Below are 20276 nucleotides of genomic sequence, written 5' to 3' on the forward strand. Positions count from 1 at the left end.
ACAACTGACCATAAACACCATATCTTATCATAACGCATTAAAAGGCCTTGAATCGTGTACCTCTACTTTTAAAACATTCACTCGAAAAAAACTTTTAATACACTCCTGTGGAATTTCCCCCTGAATCACTATTAACATTCCAAACAACCACGTATCCTAAGTGCCTACCACTTCAAAACCTAGTTACTGAAACTCCAACCTGCGACAGCCATCATCCATTTACAGACAAGAGTTCATCGCTAATTCAACCGTACGTTCAAAAGGAATATTAACTTCGGAGAGCGAGAGCAAGAGAGAGAGAGAGAGAGAGAGAGGAGATTCTTCCTTGAAGGAGGTTCCGGAGTAGAGCCCATTACATATCTAATACGGACGTAGGAAACCCATTTACCACTGAATACTATATACGAAGATCCTCAGAGAATTCTTACATTAAATCCAAGACTCTCCCGGGGGACAGAATGACAATATATGAGGCTAGAGTGGGAGCGAACAAGGGGAAAGAAGGCCGCTGATGAACTCGACGCGGAGGATGAGAGAGCTGTCTGGAGGAGGAGGAGGAGGAGGAGGGGAGAAATGAAGGCAGACAAATGATGCTGTCTGGGTCGACATAGAAAAGGGGGATTTTACTGCCTCCTCAAAACTGTATATTTACTGGAGGACAACAAGATGGCTGGCTGCGTTTCCTGACAGCTTGAGCTGAGAAATCTGAGAGAACGACGTCCCCACGCACGAACACATCCGCAACACACGAACAACGACGAGTCGTATATATATATATATATATATATATATATATATATATATATATATATATATATATATATATATAATGTTGTGGGTGTGCGTAAGAATGCGCGAGCGTGCATACATAAATATGTCATATTAAAAACCTGCATAAAGTTCTTTCTTGTTCGAGAAACTTATGCCTTTGACACAGTAGATTGGAATAAATGCAGCTGCTGAAAACTACTAGTGCATGACAGTAGTGCATATGTAAAATCAGCAGTAGTATATAATAACAAAATACTAAACTTTAGGAAAAACAACAAATATTTTCAAAGAAGCCTGTTTCTCTATACATTTTCATGATATACTTAAAATTCTCTCCCTCCATCTCTCTCCTTTTAAGACCTACCTTATTAGCTGTGTTCGTGTAAATTGATGCAACAACAAACATAGACGAGCGAAATTGTTTGTATGGTGTTTTCACATTACATGGAAGCAGTGGTTATTCAGCAACGAGGCCAACGGCTTTACGTGACTTCCGAACCACGTCGAGAGTGAACATCTATCACCAGAAATGCACATCTCACACTCCTCAATGGAATGCCCGAGAATCGAACCCGCGACCACCGAGGTGGGACGCCAACACCATACCAACCACGCCACTGAGGCGCTCGGGTTTACTAAGGGTGGGCGTCATGTGAATTTCATGTAATCATTATCAAGCAATATTAACCAATATCGGAAACTGAGGCGGTTTCGTAGCACTGCTTTTATTCCCATTCTTAGTTTTAAAAATTCTCTGAAAAACTTTGACCTTCCTTTATATGCGCGAAAAAAATGACTCCGCAGGCTCAAATGTATTTTATATAAATTAAATTTCATCCCCTAGATTCTGACACTTAAAAACAAAAATGGAATGTGATTCATGATGAATAAACTCTTCTGAACCTCCTGGGGATAGAATATAGAATTCAATCCAAAGCGCTGGCACCAATGATAACTCAGCACTAAAAGGATATTGAGAGCAGAAGCTTTTAAAGGTTGTAACAGGAGGAAAACCTCGTAGTTGCACTATGAAACACTTGTTAGAAGCAAGATGGAAGACAGAGAGTATGAACGGAGGTACAGTAAAAGAAATGACAGCAGGCTGCACCTAGGGGCCGGAGGGACGCTGCAAAGAAACTTAAGTAATACCTACAGTACACTGCGTGAGATGTAAACAAAAAACAAAAAAAAGTTCAAATTATTTCTAATAAACTAAATCTCATGCCCTAGATTCTCACATTTACAAACAAAAATTGAATTAGATTCATGATGAATAGACTCTTCTGAGTCTCCTCGTCTCCGGAGGACGTAGACTATCACGTAAGCCTCAACAGCGAGAGAACAATGGTTCGAATTCCAGCCGATTTAAGAGCGATTTGACAAAGTCCCATTAAATCGGCGTTTCTCTCTGGTAGTAGCTGCGGGTAGAGAAAAAAAAGAAGAGAGAGAACTGAACCATAATAAATACCTATACAAAAGACAGTGGTCTCAAGTACCTGAATTTGAATGTGATGGAAATTCCACTCTCCTTTCAATGAATGGACGAAAAGGGTGAATTTAAAACGATATTGCTGTCAACTAATAATTCATGGATATTAGACGTAGAGAGTATTGGTTCCAAGTGTCTAAACAACGCCTATAATTCCTCTCACTAGTAAGGCAATTACCATCACCATTAAATTACAAGTTATGAACTTCCTTCATTGGTTAAAATATATTTTTCCTATTACATAAAACATTAAAACTAACTTCTTCATCAATCGTAAGAAACTATATTATATATATATATATATATATATATATATATATATTATATATAATATATATAGATATATTAACTATATAATATATATATCTATATATATATATATATAATTATAATGCAAAAATAAATCTGTGCGTGTTTACAAAAAGCCGTAGTCATGTTTTATAAGATGCTTAATTGACATATCGTTTACCTCTTGAATAATATCAATCCCGTTGTCCAATATCAATTAATTATCTTTTAACAAAATAAGTGAGGATGAGAGCTTTTGGAAACAGAATGGTTTTGAGATTCTCTTTCTCCCTTTCACTAAAAAAAAGAAAAAAAGAAAAAATCTGGAATTTCTTTCACACTCAAATTCTGGTACTTGTGGCTTCTGGCTGTTAGATACGTATAGGTAAAAAAAAAAACTATTTTGCAACAAAATACCAGATTTTTCCTCCAGATTATTCACTTCATGTGCCGTCACATGAAATAGAAAAATAAATAGGCAGCATGGTAAGAATGAACAAAACTCCACCTACGTTATGCTGCCTAAAAATACCAAGAACAGATATTCCTATAATTGCAGCCCAGATTCTAGCGCAGAATGCAAGATACTAATATAATTCTATTTAATGGCCCAGGAACATCTAGTGTTTTACTTCAAACACTGAGAATCATCAGAATTAGTAAAGACGGGAATCTGTTCCGTTGAATTTTAGTTAGCCGGCCAAAGAACAACACTGAAAAAGGAACACTTTCTGCGAGCATGGAGCATTTTATAGTTTAAAGTACTATGGAAAGTAGCTTGAAAGAACATACATATTAAAGTGATTGCAACAGCTGAGATGTTGCGAAATCACTATTGTGACCAATCTGCATTGCCAAGGACGACAATAAGCAAGACCACAATAGCAATACGAAAGGAAGCCAGGTCTGAAAGTCGGCAATGTAGAGAGATTTAAAGAGAGACTTGATTAAAGGCGGGAAAGAAGAAAGATGGCTTCGGGGAGTTGGGTCGAGATTTTTCTCGGGAGTCTTGAGATTTTTGCGCACGAAACTTCAACTCCCAAGTGAGTCATTTGTAAACATAAATGCCATTGCATCTCATCTACATAAACTTGCAAAGTGAAGTGCAGCAACAAAAACATACAGGGCAGCGAGCCGTAACACAGCACTAGCCCAGAGAGAGCTCGTAATAAATATGCAGTTTCCTTCTTTCTTCATCTCGGGCAACATTTCTACGGCCAGCAGCGAACCCCTGGAAAGATATACGAGGAACAACATTTTCTTAGAGAGAGAGAGAGAGAGAGAGAGAGAGAGAGAGAGAGAGAGAGAGAGAGAGAGAGAGAGAGAACTGTGCAGTGGTAAGCTGAGTCCCATCATAAAACAACTTTATGTACTTATGAAAATTCTGATGTCCGACCACTGCATTTATTTTTTCTCTTTTTTTATTCATAAAGTCTTTCCCTGAAAATCAGAAATTTTTTCCCTTTCAATTATTTTTAGTGCAATATTTAGTCATCTTTACTTTGACCTGAATTATGCTCTTCCAATCGACGTTGTTTATTAAACTGCATACGACAGTGTCATCACATGGCTATTTCACAATATTTATTCTTCGTAATTATCACATGCAGGCGCAGACACAAATTAAAGACCATAACTTTACGATACACTGTATGATATATATATATATATATATATATATATATATATATATATATTATATATATATATATATATATATATATATATATATATATATCCATAAACATACTAACACCCACGTGCAAACGCAAACATGCTTCAAGTCACCGGAACTCGCTCGATAGTGCAGATCTATCACACGTAAAAGTGGATGCTACTTTGGCTCGTTATCGACTCGTCACCTCCGAGGTGTTTGTCCTAAACATTGCGGAAGCTCAATGGGACGCCGCGTTTGGTAGATCCCGATGGGCATGCAACATTACCCACAAAAAAGTAGAGACTTTGGATCTGAGAGATAAATGCCCTCTGTTTGTTTGTTTGTATGGTGTTTTTACGTTGCATGGAACCAGTGGTTATTCAGCAACGGGACCAACGGCTTTATGTGACTTCCGAACCACGTGGAGAGTGAACTTCTATCATTAGAAATACACATCTCTGACCCCTCAATGGAACTTGCGGCCATCAAAATGGCAGGCCAAGACCATACCGATCACGCCACTGAGGCGCTCATAAATGTTCTCTGGAACCAAATTCTCTCCTGGGGGTAAAGTTTTTATTAAATTATATGTGCATATATATTTATGTATGTATATATATATATATATATATATATATATATATATATATATATATATATACACACACACACAAATATGTTCCCCAATTCTTACTTTTAATTCGCCAAAATGTGATAAAACATACAATAGGTACTCCTCCTTGAGATCTTTAAAAACACAATATTAACCTATTTTATTTCATCTTCCATCGTCACCGTTCCCTCCTAACTTACAATCTTCCAGGGACAACGTCACCCTCAAAGGTCACTCTCCAACTTATCACCCACAGTAAACATTACCGGAGGTACTGTTCCTAAGTCCCCATTTCATTCCCATAAACCTTATCTTCAACGCTCTGTCCGTGTTTTTACCGTCGTAACTTATTTGCTCTATGATTCTTTTATGCCACTAAGTCATATCTTCAAAAGCCTAAGGCCAGGAACTGTCCCAAAAGTACACATATCAGCGGCCCGAACTTTCCCAGGGAGACTCACTATACACTCTTGGCTGGGTGGGTTTTTTCGTCTTGGATAGGACGTTTTGGTCCACCACGTGACGTGCACAGAGGGCACTACTCCCCTTACGGCGAATAGCATTTTTGCCAGTTTCAATCTTCATTCTGTATGGCAGGCACTTGAAACACTGTAAGCTACTATATGATAAAATGCCATTATAAAGATCATACTACGTTGGCGACTATTCCTTTCTTTCTACCAAAGCCTGAAATTCTTCGGCTGTTCCTGAATAGCTTAACATTCTTTAGAAAGGATTATCTTCTTTCCTTGTCCCGGCAAGATGGGGGCTCTTGCCTGCCTTTTCCACTACCTTTAAAAGGAGCTTTTAAAACAAACAAAGGCAAGAATACTCATATTGTATTATAACTAAAGCAAGAAGACTCTTATACCGTATTACAGCTGGTTTCAGTTTCTTTCTTACATCGTCGGTAAATGGGGTACCATTACCTTTTTTTCCTTTTCTTCACGAATGAATTTAATCTTTTAAGTTTTCTCTTCTTTTTGTTTACTTTTTTTTCTTTATTTATCCGTTGAATAGAACTCCACTGCCGTGCAATAGGCTTTGTAGTCTTCTTGATCTCGCAATGAAGATTGTGGTCTGGAAATAAATGCTGGCCATTGTTGACTTTCTCTCCGCCTCTTTTCCTCGCTTCTCGTTCCGCAAATGTTGTTCCTTTACCTTTGAAGCTAACCTACTCTGTACATATTTACCGCTTCCACTTCTAGTTTTTTCTTCTCCGTTCACATTACGTTGTCTTCGCCTTGTTTCTGACTTTCATTTGTTTCTAACCTTCATCATTACTAAATTCTATTTACTGATACATAGCTTACTATAATCCAGACAATTCCGTTTTGTAAATTCGTGAACAAACGAGTTTGTTTGTTTGTTTGAACAAACGAGTACCGAATAGGAATCTCACCCCGTCCCCGCCCCACCCAACACCCCCCAAAAAATTCTTCCTCTCTGGCACGATAAAAGTTAAGAAACACTGTATTGTCCTTGTCCGTAATGGCAAACAGAATTACGTCTTGCAAGTCAAAATGACTGTTTGTTATTATTAGTATAGTGTATATATGCTCAAACACTCCGTATAAATCCATTTTTTACCGGTAACCTGTCGCTTTTTTCATGCTAGTCATTTCGGCTATAATCATCCTAAACAAAAGTACAATCATTCTTGCAATACATTCCAGAACTCGTAAACTACGTATAATTGAATCGTACCGATGAATGTCCTTGTCAGACGACGTAAGAGAATATTTTACCATAAAGGTCATCCGCGAAATGACATATTTCAGTCTGACATTTCACCGTAATACTGCTACATACTGAACGACAATGAGAGAGAGAGAGAGAGAGAGATGGGGGGGGGGAGGATTATCTCGTTTAGGCCCTCCATCTTTCAATTATAAGGCAACATTTTATGGAGCCCTTGCCACTTAGATCAGGTATTTGTTTTGTTCTCTCTTCTTTTGTTTGTTTGTTTGTTTGTGTGGTGTTTTTACGTTGCATGGAACCAGCGGTTATTCAACATCGGGACCAACGGCTTTACATGTCGAGTGTAAACATCACCAGAAATACACATCCCCAATACCTCAATGGAATGCCCGAGAGTCGAACTCGCGGCCACCGAGGTGGCAGGTCAAGATCATACCGATCATACCACTGAGGCGCTGTCCTCTCTTCTTTCTCCAGCCGGCTGCGATCCACATCAGTTGCATAAAATTTATGTATATAATTCACTGCTTTACATCCGCAGAACCAATACAGGAAAGGTGCTTATTTTGTTCCTTCGCTATCCCGGGAGCGAACAGTTCTATTCGGTTGTGAGCTATAGGAGCGTCACATCAAGGTCTAAAGACTTGGCTTAACCCTTGTGCTAATAAGCCAGAGAGACAGGGGGCGTCAATAATAATACCTATATAAAAGTAATGCTCTAGAAAAAACTTCCTATAAAAATCATACACATGCGATTAATTTTAGTATTAAAATTACCATCAGTTGAATACAGTATTACAACAGCAACTAGAGGATTCATTACCGGTAGATTTTACAAATGAAGTCTCGCAATAAATTTCATAAGTAACTCAGTAAGTGGTACCACCTCTAAAATAAGCTTAAAAGGCCTTTAAGAAAATTTTATTCGGCAGAGTATATTCTTTCGGAATACACAAATAACAAATTTACCACTTACACTACAAAGAACAATCATATACATAAAATGGCAAGAACGCTTCGTTTGACAAAAAATTATGAAACGGTAACGTACAATCAAGAGATCAGACCACATAATAAACTACTCTTCAAGAAAATCGTTTGTACGATTCACGTTTCGTGTGTGTGTGTGAGAGAGAGAGAGAGAGAGAGAGAGAGAGAGAGAGAGAGAGAGAGAGAGAGAGAGAGAGTGTGTTTTCTAAAAAGAGAAACTTTTAGAGCACAAGCTCTAAAAGATAAAAAAAAAAAAAAAAATCCACCAAAACTACTTTTAACTTGTGGCGGCAGTCATGGCCGTAAAAGTCAACCGACTAACACAGGGAGAAGCAAGATCTGGGGGCATAATAGGAGCAAGATCATGTACTTAATCGGTATTCTATTCGTCGAGAACCGTTGTGAGATACGTGTACTGTCCCTCGTGATATTAGTCACCGTTTCTCTTTCTCTCTCTACCAGGGAAGTTCTTCATACCAGAAAAGTATTGACAACGAATGCTATATATATTCATTCATCTAGACAAAGTATTGACTACAGATACTCTATATTCATTCACCTGACTAAATAAAAGAACAATCACTTTCATAAACCAGCTGTAGCATATTCATTGCATTCTGATTGATGCCGTCACTGCTAGCCCCACAGAATCACAATAATACCTCTCATTACAGCATGCTTGGCCATATGCATTCTACTTCAAACCCCATAAAGCTATGGTAGTAATGCTTTAATAAATTTAATACGTTTTGTGGCAGGTATTATAAACTAATCTTTATATTTTAAACAATATGTCTAGACTCGCGTTTCTTTTATACACTCCCGTAACCTTCGCCTTTGGAAAATGAACTTGGTTTAAGATTACGACAGATCCTCCAGTTGATACGGACCATCTGAGTCATAGGGAACTTTGAACAAAATACATGAAAAAAAAATCAAATACCGGGAACAATCTGGTGTAAATCAACACAGAACTCCAGAGTTTGTCTCAGAAATCGTTATGCACCGGTCTTAATGATAATATCTGCAAGTGGGTAAAATAAAAAAAATCCTATTCGAGTTCGAAATACAAAAAATAAGACATCACTGGCACAGTCTCGAGACTAGGATCATCATGATATACTTAATAACCCGAATTGGGTTCCTGGCACAGTCATTGAGACCCCACAAAAATTCTTTTTATGAAGTTCTAACCTTCCACCTTTAGAGGCCATTCATGACTGTTTTTTCTAAGATAGAGCAAATCCACGGTGAAAAACGCGGACCTACATTACATTTTATCTTTTGTTCGCTCCATTTGCCCCATTATTTGACAGAAATATAAGGAAAGAGGAGCGAAGGATTATACGTAATGTATTTTGCTGAAACATTTTATGCTTGCCTTTCGCTGTATTTTTGCTATTATTGAATTACTTCAGTTTTCATTCTTATCATGAGACATTTCGCTTTTCATTCTCATTATCAGACAGAGAGGCAGACACTTAAAATTCAAACAACTAACCCATTATGAACGAAGAGTAGAGAAAGGCAGAGAAAAGCTAAACAAACCTAAACACTGTGAAACCTTTGTCTCATTATGAAAACGACAGACAGAGGAGACAGGGAAACAGAACACCGTAGTTCTGTCAATCTGCTGACACTACCATGTTAGAGTCGCAGAAGAGCTCGCAGTAGGGAATTATATTGCTTTTAGGTTACGTAGACCACAGGAAAATGTATTAAGAACATTGCTGTACATGTTCCCGTCGAATTCAGAATCGACATAAACGTATGTCTGTTTTAACAGCCGAATGGTCAAAGTCGACCAGCTATCGTTGTTTCTAAATCAAAGACCCAAGTTCGAATACAGGCGGGGACAGAAACAAATATAATTTCCTATAGGTACACGTTACTTCCAAGATGAAATGCATTCGATATTAAACAATATTTTAGGCTTGAAGACTGAAATATAAAAAAAAAAAATCACATATGTCTAAGAGCCAATCATTAATATTTAGCCAAGTTTTACAAACTTACCAATCAGCCATTATGGTGGAGTGGAGGTCTGATATTAATCTAAATATGGAACCTGAATTCGACAGATAGCAAAGTGAACGAAGTCAAATGTCCATCGCTTCTAAACCAAAGGCCCAGATTCAAATCCTAGGGGAGTAAAAGCCCTTATCAATTATATTTTCTTTTGAGTGTGAGTTATTCCAAATTTATAGTTATTTTGATAATGAAATTTTCCATGCAAAAGAATACAGTGTGTGTAGGCGACAAAAATTTAAGTAGTAAACACATACACACACGCACACATACACACACACACATACACACACACACACACGCACACATACACACACACACACACACACATATATATATATATATATATATAATATATATATATATATATAATAATATATATATATATATAGATATATATACTATATAATTATATATATATATATTATATATATTATATATTATATATATCTTATATATATATACGTAGACATAAAAAAACCGAAACTGATCAACAATTCTTTCCAGAACAAGATTCGAATAAGTGTCTGGTTAACAGTTTGTACCTTCAGTGGGCCATATGTTGTACTTCAACACTCTTTTCCTTCTAACCAAAAACTGTTTATCTCTTTTTCAGATTTTCAGTAATTAGTTTTTTAGAGAGAGAAATAGTGTAGTCTTCATAAATAGATAATTTTTTTAGTAAAACGCTAAAAAAAGCAAAAAAGTAACAGAAAAAAATTTATTTAGTCGAGAATTAGATGCCTAGAACAAAAAAGTGTAAAAGGCTAATTAGAATTCAATGCTGCAGTTATCAAAAAAGAACTATCGCTAAATTGCATTAAAAATACAATGAAATTAAAAGCCTCCAGGCATTCTGAACACCATATCACTAGAAGAAAATTCAACTTTAGTTTTCGTCAGTATTCGTAGATCTGTGCTATTATAAATCAAAGGCTTAGCTAAGAGAACTCCTGCAGTCAACTCAGATTATTTTATTAATTTATAAATAAAGCCAGTAACAATCAAAGATTCCTGATATAGAGCAGCAAGTCAAAACTAGTATATTAGTGCTCAGTGCAAGAGCTAGGTAAAACAGGTATGTTCGTTCCTGTAAATGAGACTTGACAAAGACAAAAAACTATATTTTGCTAAGACTGTGTCATTCAAGGAAAACGTTTGAGCCGGCTTTTGAGCACCACACGTTACTCCTATCAAGGTTAAGAAAATAATACCTGAACAGTTTCAAGTGTTATGCCCCTGAAGTTTCACCTACTTCGACAATGACTAACCAGGTGTGATCAGCTGACTGGATCTACAGATTTCCTTCAGATTCTTGCAAAAGCAAACTTGCTTTCACGCCATCGAGAGATAAGAAGACAGACGTAGCCTACTCAAATTCAAAAATTTGTGTAAGTAAAGTTGTAACTACCAATTATGAGAACAGTTCCATTCTGTAACTACCAATTATGAGAACATTTCCATTCTGTAACTACCAATTATGAAAACATTTCCATTCTGTAACTACCAATTATAAGAACATTTCCATTCTGCCTTGATACACATCCAAATAGCTATGACTAAAAAAATCTGTAATTTGTCTTTATATAAAGTAACTTAAGAGTTTAATTAATATTACATCACAAATAATTAACAGTCCATTTGAGCATCAAGATTTCCCATTAGAAAACTTTCATGATCTCTTCATAAAGAGATATAAATATCAATATCAACCCGTATTTCAGGACAAGTGCCCCGTGAACCATGATGACCCCGGAGGGCCACAAGGCAGACCAGAATGGCGCTGCCACCAACGTGGGGAAAAGTGAGGGACACGAAACAGAGACCAACGGGGACGCCGGGGGAGCTGGAGTCCTAGGGCACGCGAAGGAACTGTGCGTCAACAAGATGGGGCACACGATGGTGCCAAGAATGGAAGGTGAGAGATTTAAGTTTGCTTTTACAATTCGTCACTGTCAAGTCTTGAGTAATGTCTTGGCACGTTTTTTCAACATTTTTATTTCCTACTAATGTCACTTTTTATTGTATGGTGAGAATATTCCTCCTTTAAGGTTCGTAGGTTTATCCCATATACAAAAACCCAGCCTTAGCAAAGCACTAATAGGTATCTAAACATGTGGACATTATCGCATTTGTGAATGCACAAATGGCAATACAACAGCAAAGATAAGGAATGAAAGAAAAAAAAAGGAAAACAATATTTCCTTTTAAATAAAAATACAAATGTCCCATTCTCTTTTATAACTTGCACTATTACCTTAATCTGCACTATTACCTTAATCTGGAATATCACAGTCCATAGTCATTCAATAAAGGACATTTGAATAATTAAAATGTATCTCAAGAACTCATTTTAACCTGTATCATTTTTTTCATATTAAACAAAACATAAAAGGCTGCAGATACTTATATCTGAATTACCTGGAGCGAAATCTGGTATATACCAATTTGATGTTAGGTTAAAAGCCTGGAAATATTGAGCGTATCAGTCCCTTGAAACCTGAAGTGCCAGGATGAGAGAAATTAAGACTACAAGATTGATGGAATGTCAACGACATAAGAGTGCGGCGACATAATCAGGTCAATACACTTGTAGCACACATGTGGTTGCCATGAATATAAATAGGGTTAATTATGCCTCGATCCCAAGGAGCTGGAGAATTAATAAGGTAGGCGACCTGTCAAGTGTCCAATAATACCCAGGTGGTAGAATCCCATCAGTACTCAAGATACGGAGGTCTACAAGGATAATACACTCAGGAGGTATGGAAGAGTTGAAGGGATCTTACAAGTTGAATTTCTGAACAAAATATGAGATTCCAATTTACATTATAAAAACTTGACATACATGAATACGCACTATAAATCATCCCCAAATTCTTAGTCTTAACAAAATCTTGGTGAATGGAAGATTTGTATGATGAAAATCCCAATTTCACAATATATTCTAAAGCTACAAACCACACTATTTTGATATGGATATTTAGCACACATATTATGTTTACCTTGATCTTGGATAAGCTATTCAAGCTTATCCAAGATCAAGGTAAACATAATATATATGTGTGCTAAATATCCATATCAAAATATTCACAATTTATTGCGAAAACAAAAATCTGGAAGTGAAACAAAAAGACAGATGGGCCGAGACTTAGCTATACAGGTTATATAGAACCGATCATAGTGCGGGGATACAAAAAATGGAGCATATTTAAAAAGGAATAATGTATTTAGTGCTAAAGATCTTCATCTGTATGGGGCAAAAGTAATAAAGTTATTATTATTATTATTATTTATTTATTTATTTTTTTTTTTTTTTTTTTTTGTTCTATCACAGTCCTCCAATTCGACTGGGTGGTATTTATAGTGTGGGGTTCCGGGTTGCATCCTGCCTCCTTAGGAGTCCATCACTTTTCTTACTATGTGTGCCGTTTCTAGGATCACACTCTTCTGCATGAGGCCCGGAGCTACTTCAGCCTCTAGTTTTTTCTAGATTCCTTTTCAGGGATCTTGGATCGTGCCTAGTGCTCCTATGATTATGGGTACGATTTCCACTGGCATATCCCATATCCTTCTTATTTCTATTTTCAGATCTTGATACTTATCCATTTTTTCCCTCTCTTTCTCTTCAACTCTGGTGTCCCATGGTATTGCGACATCAATGAGTGATACTTTCTTCTTGACTTTGTGAATCAACGTCACGTCTGGTCTGTTTGCACGTATCACCCTATCCGTCCTGATACCATAGTCCCAGAGGATCTTTGCGTGATCGTTTTCTATCACTCCCTCAGGTTGGTGCTCGTACCACTTATTACTGCAAGGTAGCTGATGTTTCTTGCACAGGCTCCAGTGGAGGGCTTTTGCCACTGAATCATGCCTCTTTTTGTACTGGTTCTGTGCAAGTGCCGGGCATTCGCTTGCTATGTGGTTTATGGTTTCATTTTTCGTATTGCACTTCCTACATATGGGAGAGATGTTATTTCCATCTATCGTTCTTTGAACATATCTGGTTCTTAGGGCCTGATCTTGTGCCGCTGTTATCATTTCTTCAGTTTCCTTCTTTAGCTCTCCCCTCTGTAGCCATTGCCAATTGTCATCGCTGGCTAGTTCTTTAGTCTGTCTCATGTATTGTCCGTGCATTGGTTTGTTGTGCCAGTATTCTGTTCTGTCTGTCTTTCTCCTGTCTCTGTATATTTCTGGGTCTTCGTCTACTTTTATTAGTCCTTCTTCCCATGCACTCTTTAGCCACTCGTCTTCACTGGTTTTCAGATATTGCCCCAGTGCTCTGTTCTCGGTGTTGACGCAGTCCTCTATACTTAGTAGTCCTCTCCCTCCTTCTTTTCGTGTTATGTATAGTCTGTCCGTATTTGCTCTTGGGTGTAGTGCTTTGTGTATTGTCATATGTTTCCTGGTTTTCTGATCTATGCTGCGGAGTTCTGCCTTCGTCCATTCCATATTCCTGCGTTGTATCTGATTACTGGCACTGCCCATGTTTTATGGTATGGCTTTTAAATTTACATATTTCCGGCGTTGAGTTTTGACTTGAGTATCGCCTTGAGTCTCTGCATATATTCTTTCCTGATCGTGTCCTTCATCTCTTGGTGTTTTATATCCCCTCCTTCCATTATTCCCAGGTATTTGTATCCTGTCTCATCTATGTGTTTGATGTGCTCCATCTGGTAGCTTTATCCCTTCAGTTCTCGTTACTTTGCCTTTTTGTATGTTGACTAAGGCGCATTTTTCTATTCCAAACTCCATCCTGATGTCCCCAGATACAATCCTTACAGTCTGGATTAGGGTATCTATTTCCTTGATGCTCTTACCATACAGCTTGATGTCGTCCATGAACATCAGATGGTTGATTGTGTTGCCTCTTTTCTTGAGTTGGTACCCGGCATCCATCTTCTGTAGTACTTTTGTCATGGGAATCATGGCTACTACGAAGAGTAGTGGGGACAGTGAGTCGCCCTGGAAGATCCCTCTCCTGATATTAACCTCTGCTAGTCTTATTCCAGAGCTTGTAAGTATTGTATTCCAGTTGCGCATTGTATTTTTGAGGAAGCTGATGGTGTTTCCTCTGCCCATATATTTTCAGGCATTCTATTAGCCATGTGTGTGGTATCATGTCGAAGGCTTTCTTATAGTCTATCCATGCCATGCTTAGGTTGGTTTTCCTTCTCCTACTGTTCTTCATTATCATTTTGTCTATCAGGAGTTGGTCTTTTGTGCCCCTACACTTCCTTCTGCAGCCTTTCTGTTGGTGGGGGATGGTGTTTGTCTCCTCTAGGTAATTGTATAGCCTTTCACTGATGATACCTGTTAGTAACTTCCACATTATTGGTAGGCAGATGATAGGCCTGTAGTTACTGGCTATATTTCCCTTACTCTTGTCTTTTTGTACTAAGGATGTTCTTCCTGTTGTCATCCATTTGGGTGCATGGTGATTTGAGATACAATGCTGGAGTTGTTCTGCTATTCGTGGGTGTAGGGCCTTGAAGTTTTTGAGCCAGTATCCATGGACTTCATCGGGACCTGGGGCTTTCCAGTTTGGCATTTTCTTTAGTTGGTGTCTGACTGTGTCTGTCGTGATCTCTGTGAATCTTTGTTTTATTCTCCCTGTTTCTTCTTCCTTGACTTCCTGGAGCCATGTTGCATGTTTGTTGTGTGATACCGGATTACTCCATATGTTTTCCCAGAGTCTCTTACTTGGTTCGGCTTCAGGAATTTCTGGGTGGTTGTCCTCCCCTCTTAGTTGGCTGTATAGTCTTTTCTGGTTGGTTCCGAATAGTTTGTTCTGTTGGTATCCCTTATTCCTGTTCATGTACCGTTGGATCTTATGTGCTTTGGCCTTAAGCCTCTGTTTTACATCTTCTATTGTGTTGTTTAGTCCCCTCTCTTGTACTTTGTATTTCTCGTTGAGTTCCTCCCTTATTTTCTTGCTTCTTAGCCTTTTTTCTGCCATCTCTTTCAGTTTACTCAAGTCAGATCTCATCACCATGATTTGCTTTTCCAGGCGCCTTTTCCAAGGAGGTTGCTGTTTTGGTTTCTGTTGGGTTAGTTGTGCTGGTGGTGTTGGTGTTAGAATCCCCATCAGTTCTGCTACTAATCTTGCTCCTGCATATACCAAGTTATTTGTTTCTGTGATACTGGTGGTGTGTATTTTACCCATTATTTCATTGACCTCACTTGTTTTCTCCCTTAATTTCTTGGTGTTGTAGGCTTTCATGGAGGGGATCTTTGTTCTCTCTGTATCTGGCTCCATCCATTGTCTAATCTTTTCTACCCATTCCGTCCTCTCTGTTACTTCGTCGGTGTTTCTTCGTGTGTCGTTGTTTGATACCCCATCCTCCCTGTCGTCTTCTGTGGCATCGTCTCTCAGTTCGTCTTCGTGTAATTCGTTGTCGTGTGACATTTCCCTTTCCAGTTCTTCTCTTTCTGTTGGGGAGAGCCAGTTGTTTTTCTTTATGTCCCTTACTTGGTCTGCCAGCCTCTGCTCTGTTTGGGGGGTGTTATTCCTCTCATTCCAGATGTTGACCAATCTTCTTCTATATCCTCTCTCCGTCGGGTTGCTTCTGATGTAGCATCTCCATATTTCCTTATTTTCTTCTCTTGTCCATTTCTTCCTTTTTGCTTCTGTAGCTCCAATCTCAGGCTGTTGATTACTTTCGTTGTGGTGATCAGTTGCTGGATGACGACCTCCAAGTACCTGACCGTCTTCCCCTTCAATTGGGTTGAATACCTGGCTGCCGGACGAAGCTCCTCTGTTGCCAGAGGTTCCATTTACGTCGTTGTCGTTTATTCCTTCATTTCTTTCCATCATTGCTGAGTTTTGCTATTTAACCCATAGCTTATTATTATTATTATTATTATTATTATTATTATTATTATTATTATTATTACTATAGTGCGAGGATACAAAAAATGGAACATATTTATAAAGGAGACTGAATTTAGTGCTAAACATCTTCACTTGCATGGGGAAAAGTAATAAAGTTTATTATTATTATTACTGTTATCAAAATGTTTAAGAAAAACATTGAATCGCACAGATTCTCATAAGTCACCCACAATTATATTATCTTGAATGGAGAGAGAAAACTGGAGCAAGAAAGGGATAAAGAAGTTTCACAGACAGTGGAAATACCAAAGGTTACGTAATAGGTAAAGACTTGAACGTAATGCAACCGAGCCCAACAGGCAACGGGCCAAAGAACCTTAGCGTTCTCTACAGCGGCGTAAAAAAAAAATAAATAAATAAATAAATAAATAAAAAACTAGATTAGTCTAATACTAGGTATCTTCACAGCTACAGGCAACATCAAAGTGAAAACTCAAAGGAATATATATACTTTTTCCTTGTTTATTTTTTTATTAAATATATTACAAAAATTACATCCTGTGACGAAGCTTGAAACTATAAATTGTGTGAGAGTTACATATGACTTTTAAATGTCAGTATGTATGTATGTATGTATGTATGTATGTATGTATGTATGTATGTATGTATGTATGTATGTATATATATATATATATATATATATATAATATATATATATATATATATCTAACAGGTAAAGAATTTATTTTATTTTCATCCATGGACTAAAACTAATCTAAAGATCTTGTTTTATCAAATACATATGCGAACGTAACATCTGATTGAAAAACAAGCCTCCAATAATGAACATTTAACACAAATTTCCCAGTTCAGGAGAAAGAAAATTAATAATAAGCCCCTTGAAGATATCACTTGTTCATTACCATTTGATGAATATATATATATATATATATATATATATATATATATATATATATATATATATATATATATATATATATATAATATTAACGGTAAAAAGAAATCTGGTGCGTCTCAGAGAGAGAGAGAGAGATGAAGGAGAGAAGAGGAAGAGAGGAGAGGGAGGCGAGAGAGAGAGAGAGAGAGAGAGAATGCGCGTGCGTCTATGAAAGAGTTTGCGTAAGCCAGCGCACTAATAATATTAGACATCAGTAATCAAGAAAAATTCGAGTTCAGTTAAACCAGTACTTATCAATTTTTTTACCGTTTTATGACAGAATTATAAAAAAACACATTTCAAGCAAACAAATCACAATAGGAAGATAAAGACCAATTAATAAACTGTCTTCCGGAAACATTTTCTATAAAAAATGGCAAATCCACAGCTACGTGCCACGGCCGTTTATATCCTGCTTCCATCATTAAAAGGAAATTAACTTCAGTGCATTAAATTAAAATTTATTTGGTTTCTTGTACACCAACTTTGCTTTGTGACCTGTTCCCATTTCATTAACTAAAGTAGAGCGTAATAATATTCTTTTAAGTCAACTTCTAACCAGATTCTATAATTTTCTGTGATTTCACATCCACTCTCACTTTTAATTTACACTTTTCACATTATAACTCGTTTTCCCCTGAGCCACCACAAGTAGGCTGAGCTTTTTTCTAGACCATCTCCTATACTATGATTTTTTCCATCTGTCCATCCGTCTGTGGTGTTTTCGCATGGTAACACTGCGTCCTGGGCTTTAATTAGTCACGCTATGTGTAAGTTTTAGGTAAATAAAAGGATATCTGGGTTTACATTTGCAACTGAAGTGTTTTAATAATTTACTGTATGCGAATTACACCGTTAATATTCGAAATGGGATATTATCTAAAGCCCGGGACGCAGTGTTACCATGCGCAAACACCACAGGCGGATGGGCAGATGGAAAAAAACAGAGTATAGTAAGAGCATCCCTCTTCTCATTAACAGAGAAAAATAAAAAACATTCTTCTCATCCACTAACAGGGGGTATCACTCTGCATTAAGACATTAATGACCTTTCCTCTCATGCTAACAAATGTAGGCCCAAAGGGGAAAAAAAAATCTTTTACTTCTGCTCGAGAAATGAATCTCATGAATCTTCCGATTTCATTTACCTAATTTTTCGCAGAATATCCATTATTCTTAACCCTCTCTCCTAATCAATTTTAGCTCCGTTCCTTCTACCCCAAATATATTTCTCACTGACGTAATTAGACTGCATCGCCTGTTTTTTTATTTCTTTCGGATAACAATTTTTTCCTTCAATAAAATTAAACCAAAATCCTATCCATATCTGCATAACAAATTATTCCCTTTTATTTACAAATAAACCAAAATCCTATCCGACTTCGAGGAGTAAAAAAATCAAGGAAAAAAAAACAAATAGGGCTACCGAAATTTTTTTTCGTAATACTCCTCCATTTTCTCTCGGAAAATAAAAAGCTGAAAGAAAAACATAAACCCATCCATTAGGCGTAACTCAAAAGATATTTCGCCTGTCAAAAAAGAAGGATTAAACCCACTGCATAGCCTACTGCCTTTATAGAAGCTGCGCAATAGGAAAGCGTGGAGGCTACGCCGCCAAGCCGAGATCTTCTGAAACCCCGTATATTTTCGTAAGAAAGACCAGTCACGAACGCCCTCTTTACGGAACGCAATTTTTTTTTTACTTTTTTTACACTAATCTCTCCCTGAAAAAGTACACAAGGAGCTAAAAGTTATTCAATCGTCCAAAAAAGGGAGATAAAAGCCTCAAACTTTCTCTCTACATTAAAAGGAAAAAGAGGATGTAAATTCGGGTATCAACGGCTCAAGAAAAACAGGCAGTGGAATATAAATGACTCATAATCCTCTTGGCATGCCACCCCGCTTCCAGCTAGCTGGTTCCTCAGACCCCAAAGGTCCCCCCGCCCACCCCGGAGTCAGTAAGATCCTCTAGCCACTGGTTTATTAGTCATCTGAATGCTTTATCTAGCCTGCCACAAATACGCAAAAATAACAAATGTCCGTATATACGTATACGAATACGCACTTGTAACTTCAATGACAACGCGCACTCATTTCATGAATGAGATGCTTGAATAACGTATACATTTTGCAGTTATGCAACTAGGCCTGTCTCGTAATATTTACAACAACTAGGCCTACGTCTCATAATATTCACTAACTAAAAATGCAATCACGGCAACTATGAAGTCTTGGCTAAGAACACAACGATGGCAACGACAAATTAGTAACGGTTAAGAAACGAGTACATCACAAAAGTACCGATAAAAGTATCCCAGGAAACAGCACGTACACCGGCGTGATGCCCGTATGTACGTATGCATGAAAGTACATATATATCTTCTACATGGCTAGGGTTTGGTTGTCCCTTCAGTTACAAGAGTCCATCCCCTTTATGGTCTCAAAATCCCGCCCCCACCAGCGAATGAAGGCCCTCCTCCAACTCTTCCCTTGAACCCCCCTTCCGTTCCCCCCAACCTTCCTTAGTGCCCGACAGCTCTCGATATAACTCTTTTACGACTGTTATCTTGTCAGGCCCTTCCTAACATTCCTTTTCGCAAACAGCGTTCGTCTCTTAACGATGAAATTATATATATATATATATATATATATATAGATATATATAATATAATATATATATATGATAATATATATCTATATATATATATATTATATTATATATGTGTGTGTGTGTGTGTGTGTGTGTGTGTGTGTGTGTGTGTGTGTGTGTGTGTGTTTTATGCATTTAAATTCCCGAGTATAAAGCCATGAGCATCTTTTATTGCCGAAATTACACTCCCTTGGGAATAAGTTACACCCAAAGGGAATAATAACTGATAAGTGCTTTTGTCCCGATCAGAAATAAAAAACAAGGCCCAAGTTCGAACCTTGGCTGGGGCAAAA

General features: G+C 37.4%; 1 protein-coding gene and 1 long non-coding RNA gene across 2 annotated transcripts in view; one reads left to right on the plus strand and one right to left on the minus strand.

The window, feature by feature from the left end:
* LOC135207457 (uncharacterized) overlaps nt 1–20276 on the minus strand; it is a 227372-nt gene that overhangs the window by 204134 nt on the left and 2962 nt on the right. The window lies entirely within an intron of this gene.
* The window catches only part of LOC135207455 (major facilitator superfamily domain-containing protein 4A-like), a 61476-nt gene continuing 51353 nt past the window's right edge, over nt 10154–20276 (plus strand). The window contains exons 1-2 of the mRNA XM_064239180.1: nt 10154–10928; nt 11262–11455. Coding sequence (XP_064095250.1) covers nt 11281–11455 — 175 coding nt within the window. The 5' untranslated portion in view covers nt 10154–10928; nt 11262–11280. The remainder of the gene's footprint in view (nt 10929–11261; nt 11456–20276) is intronic.

The sequence above is a fragment of the Macrobrachium nipponense genome, chromosome 32 (assembly GCF_015104395.2).
Source record: "Macrobrachium nipponense isolate FS-2020 chromosome 32, ASM1510439v2, whole genome shotgun sequence".
Lineage (NCBI taxonomy): Eukaryota > Metazoa > Arthropoda > Malacostraca > Decapoda > Palaemonidae > Macrobrachium > Macrobrachium nipponense.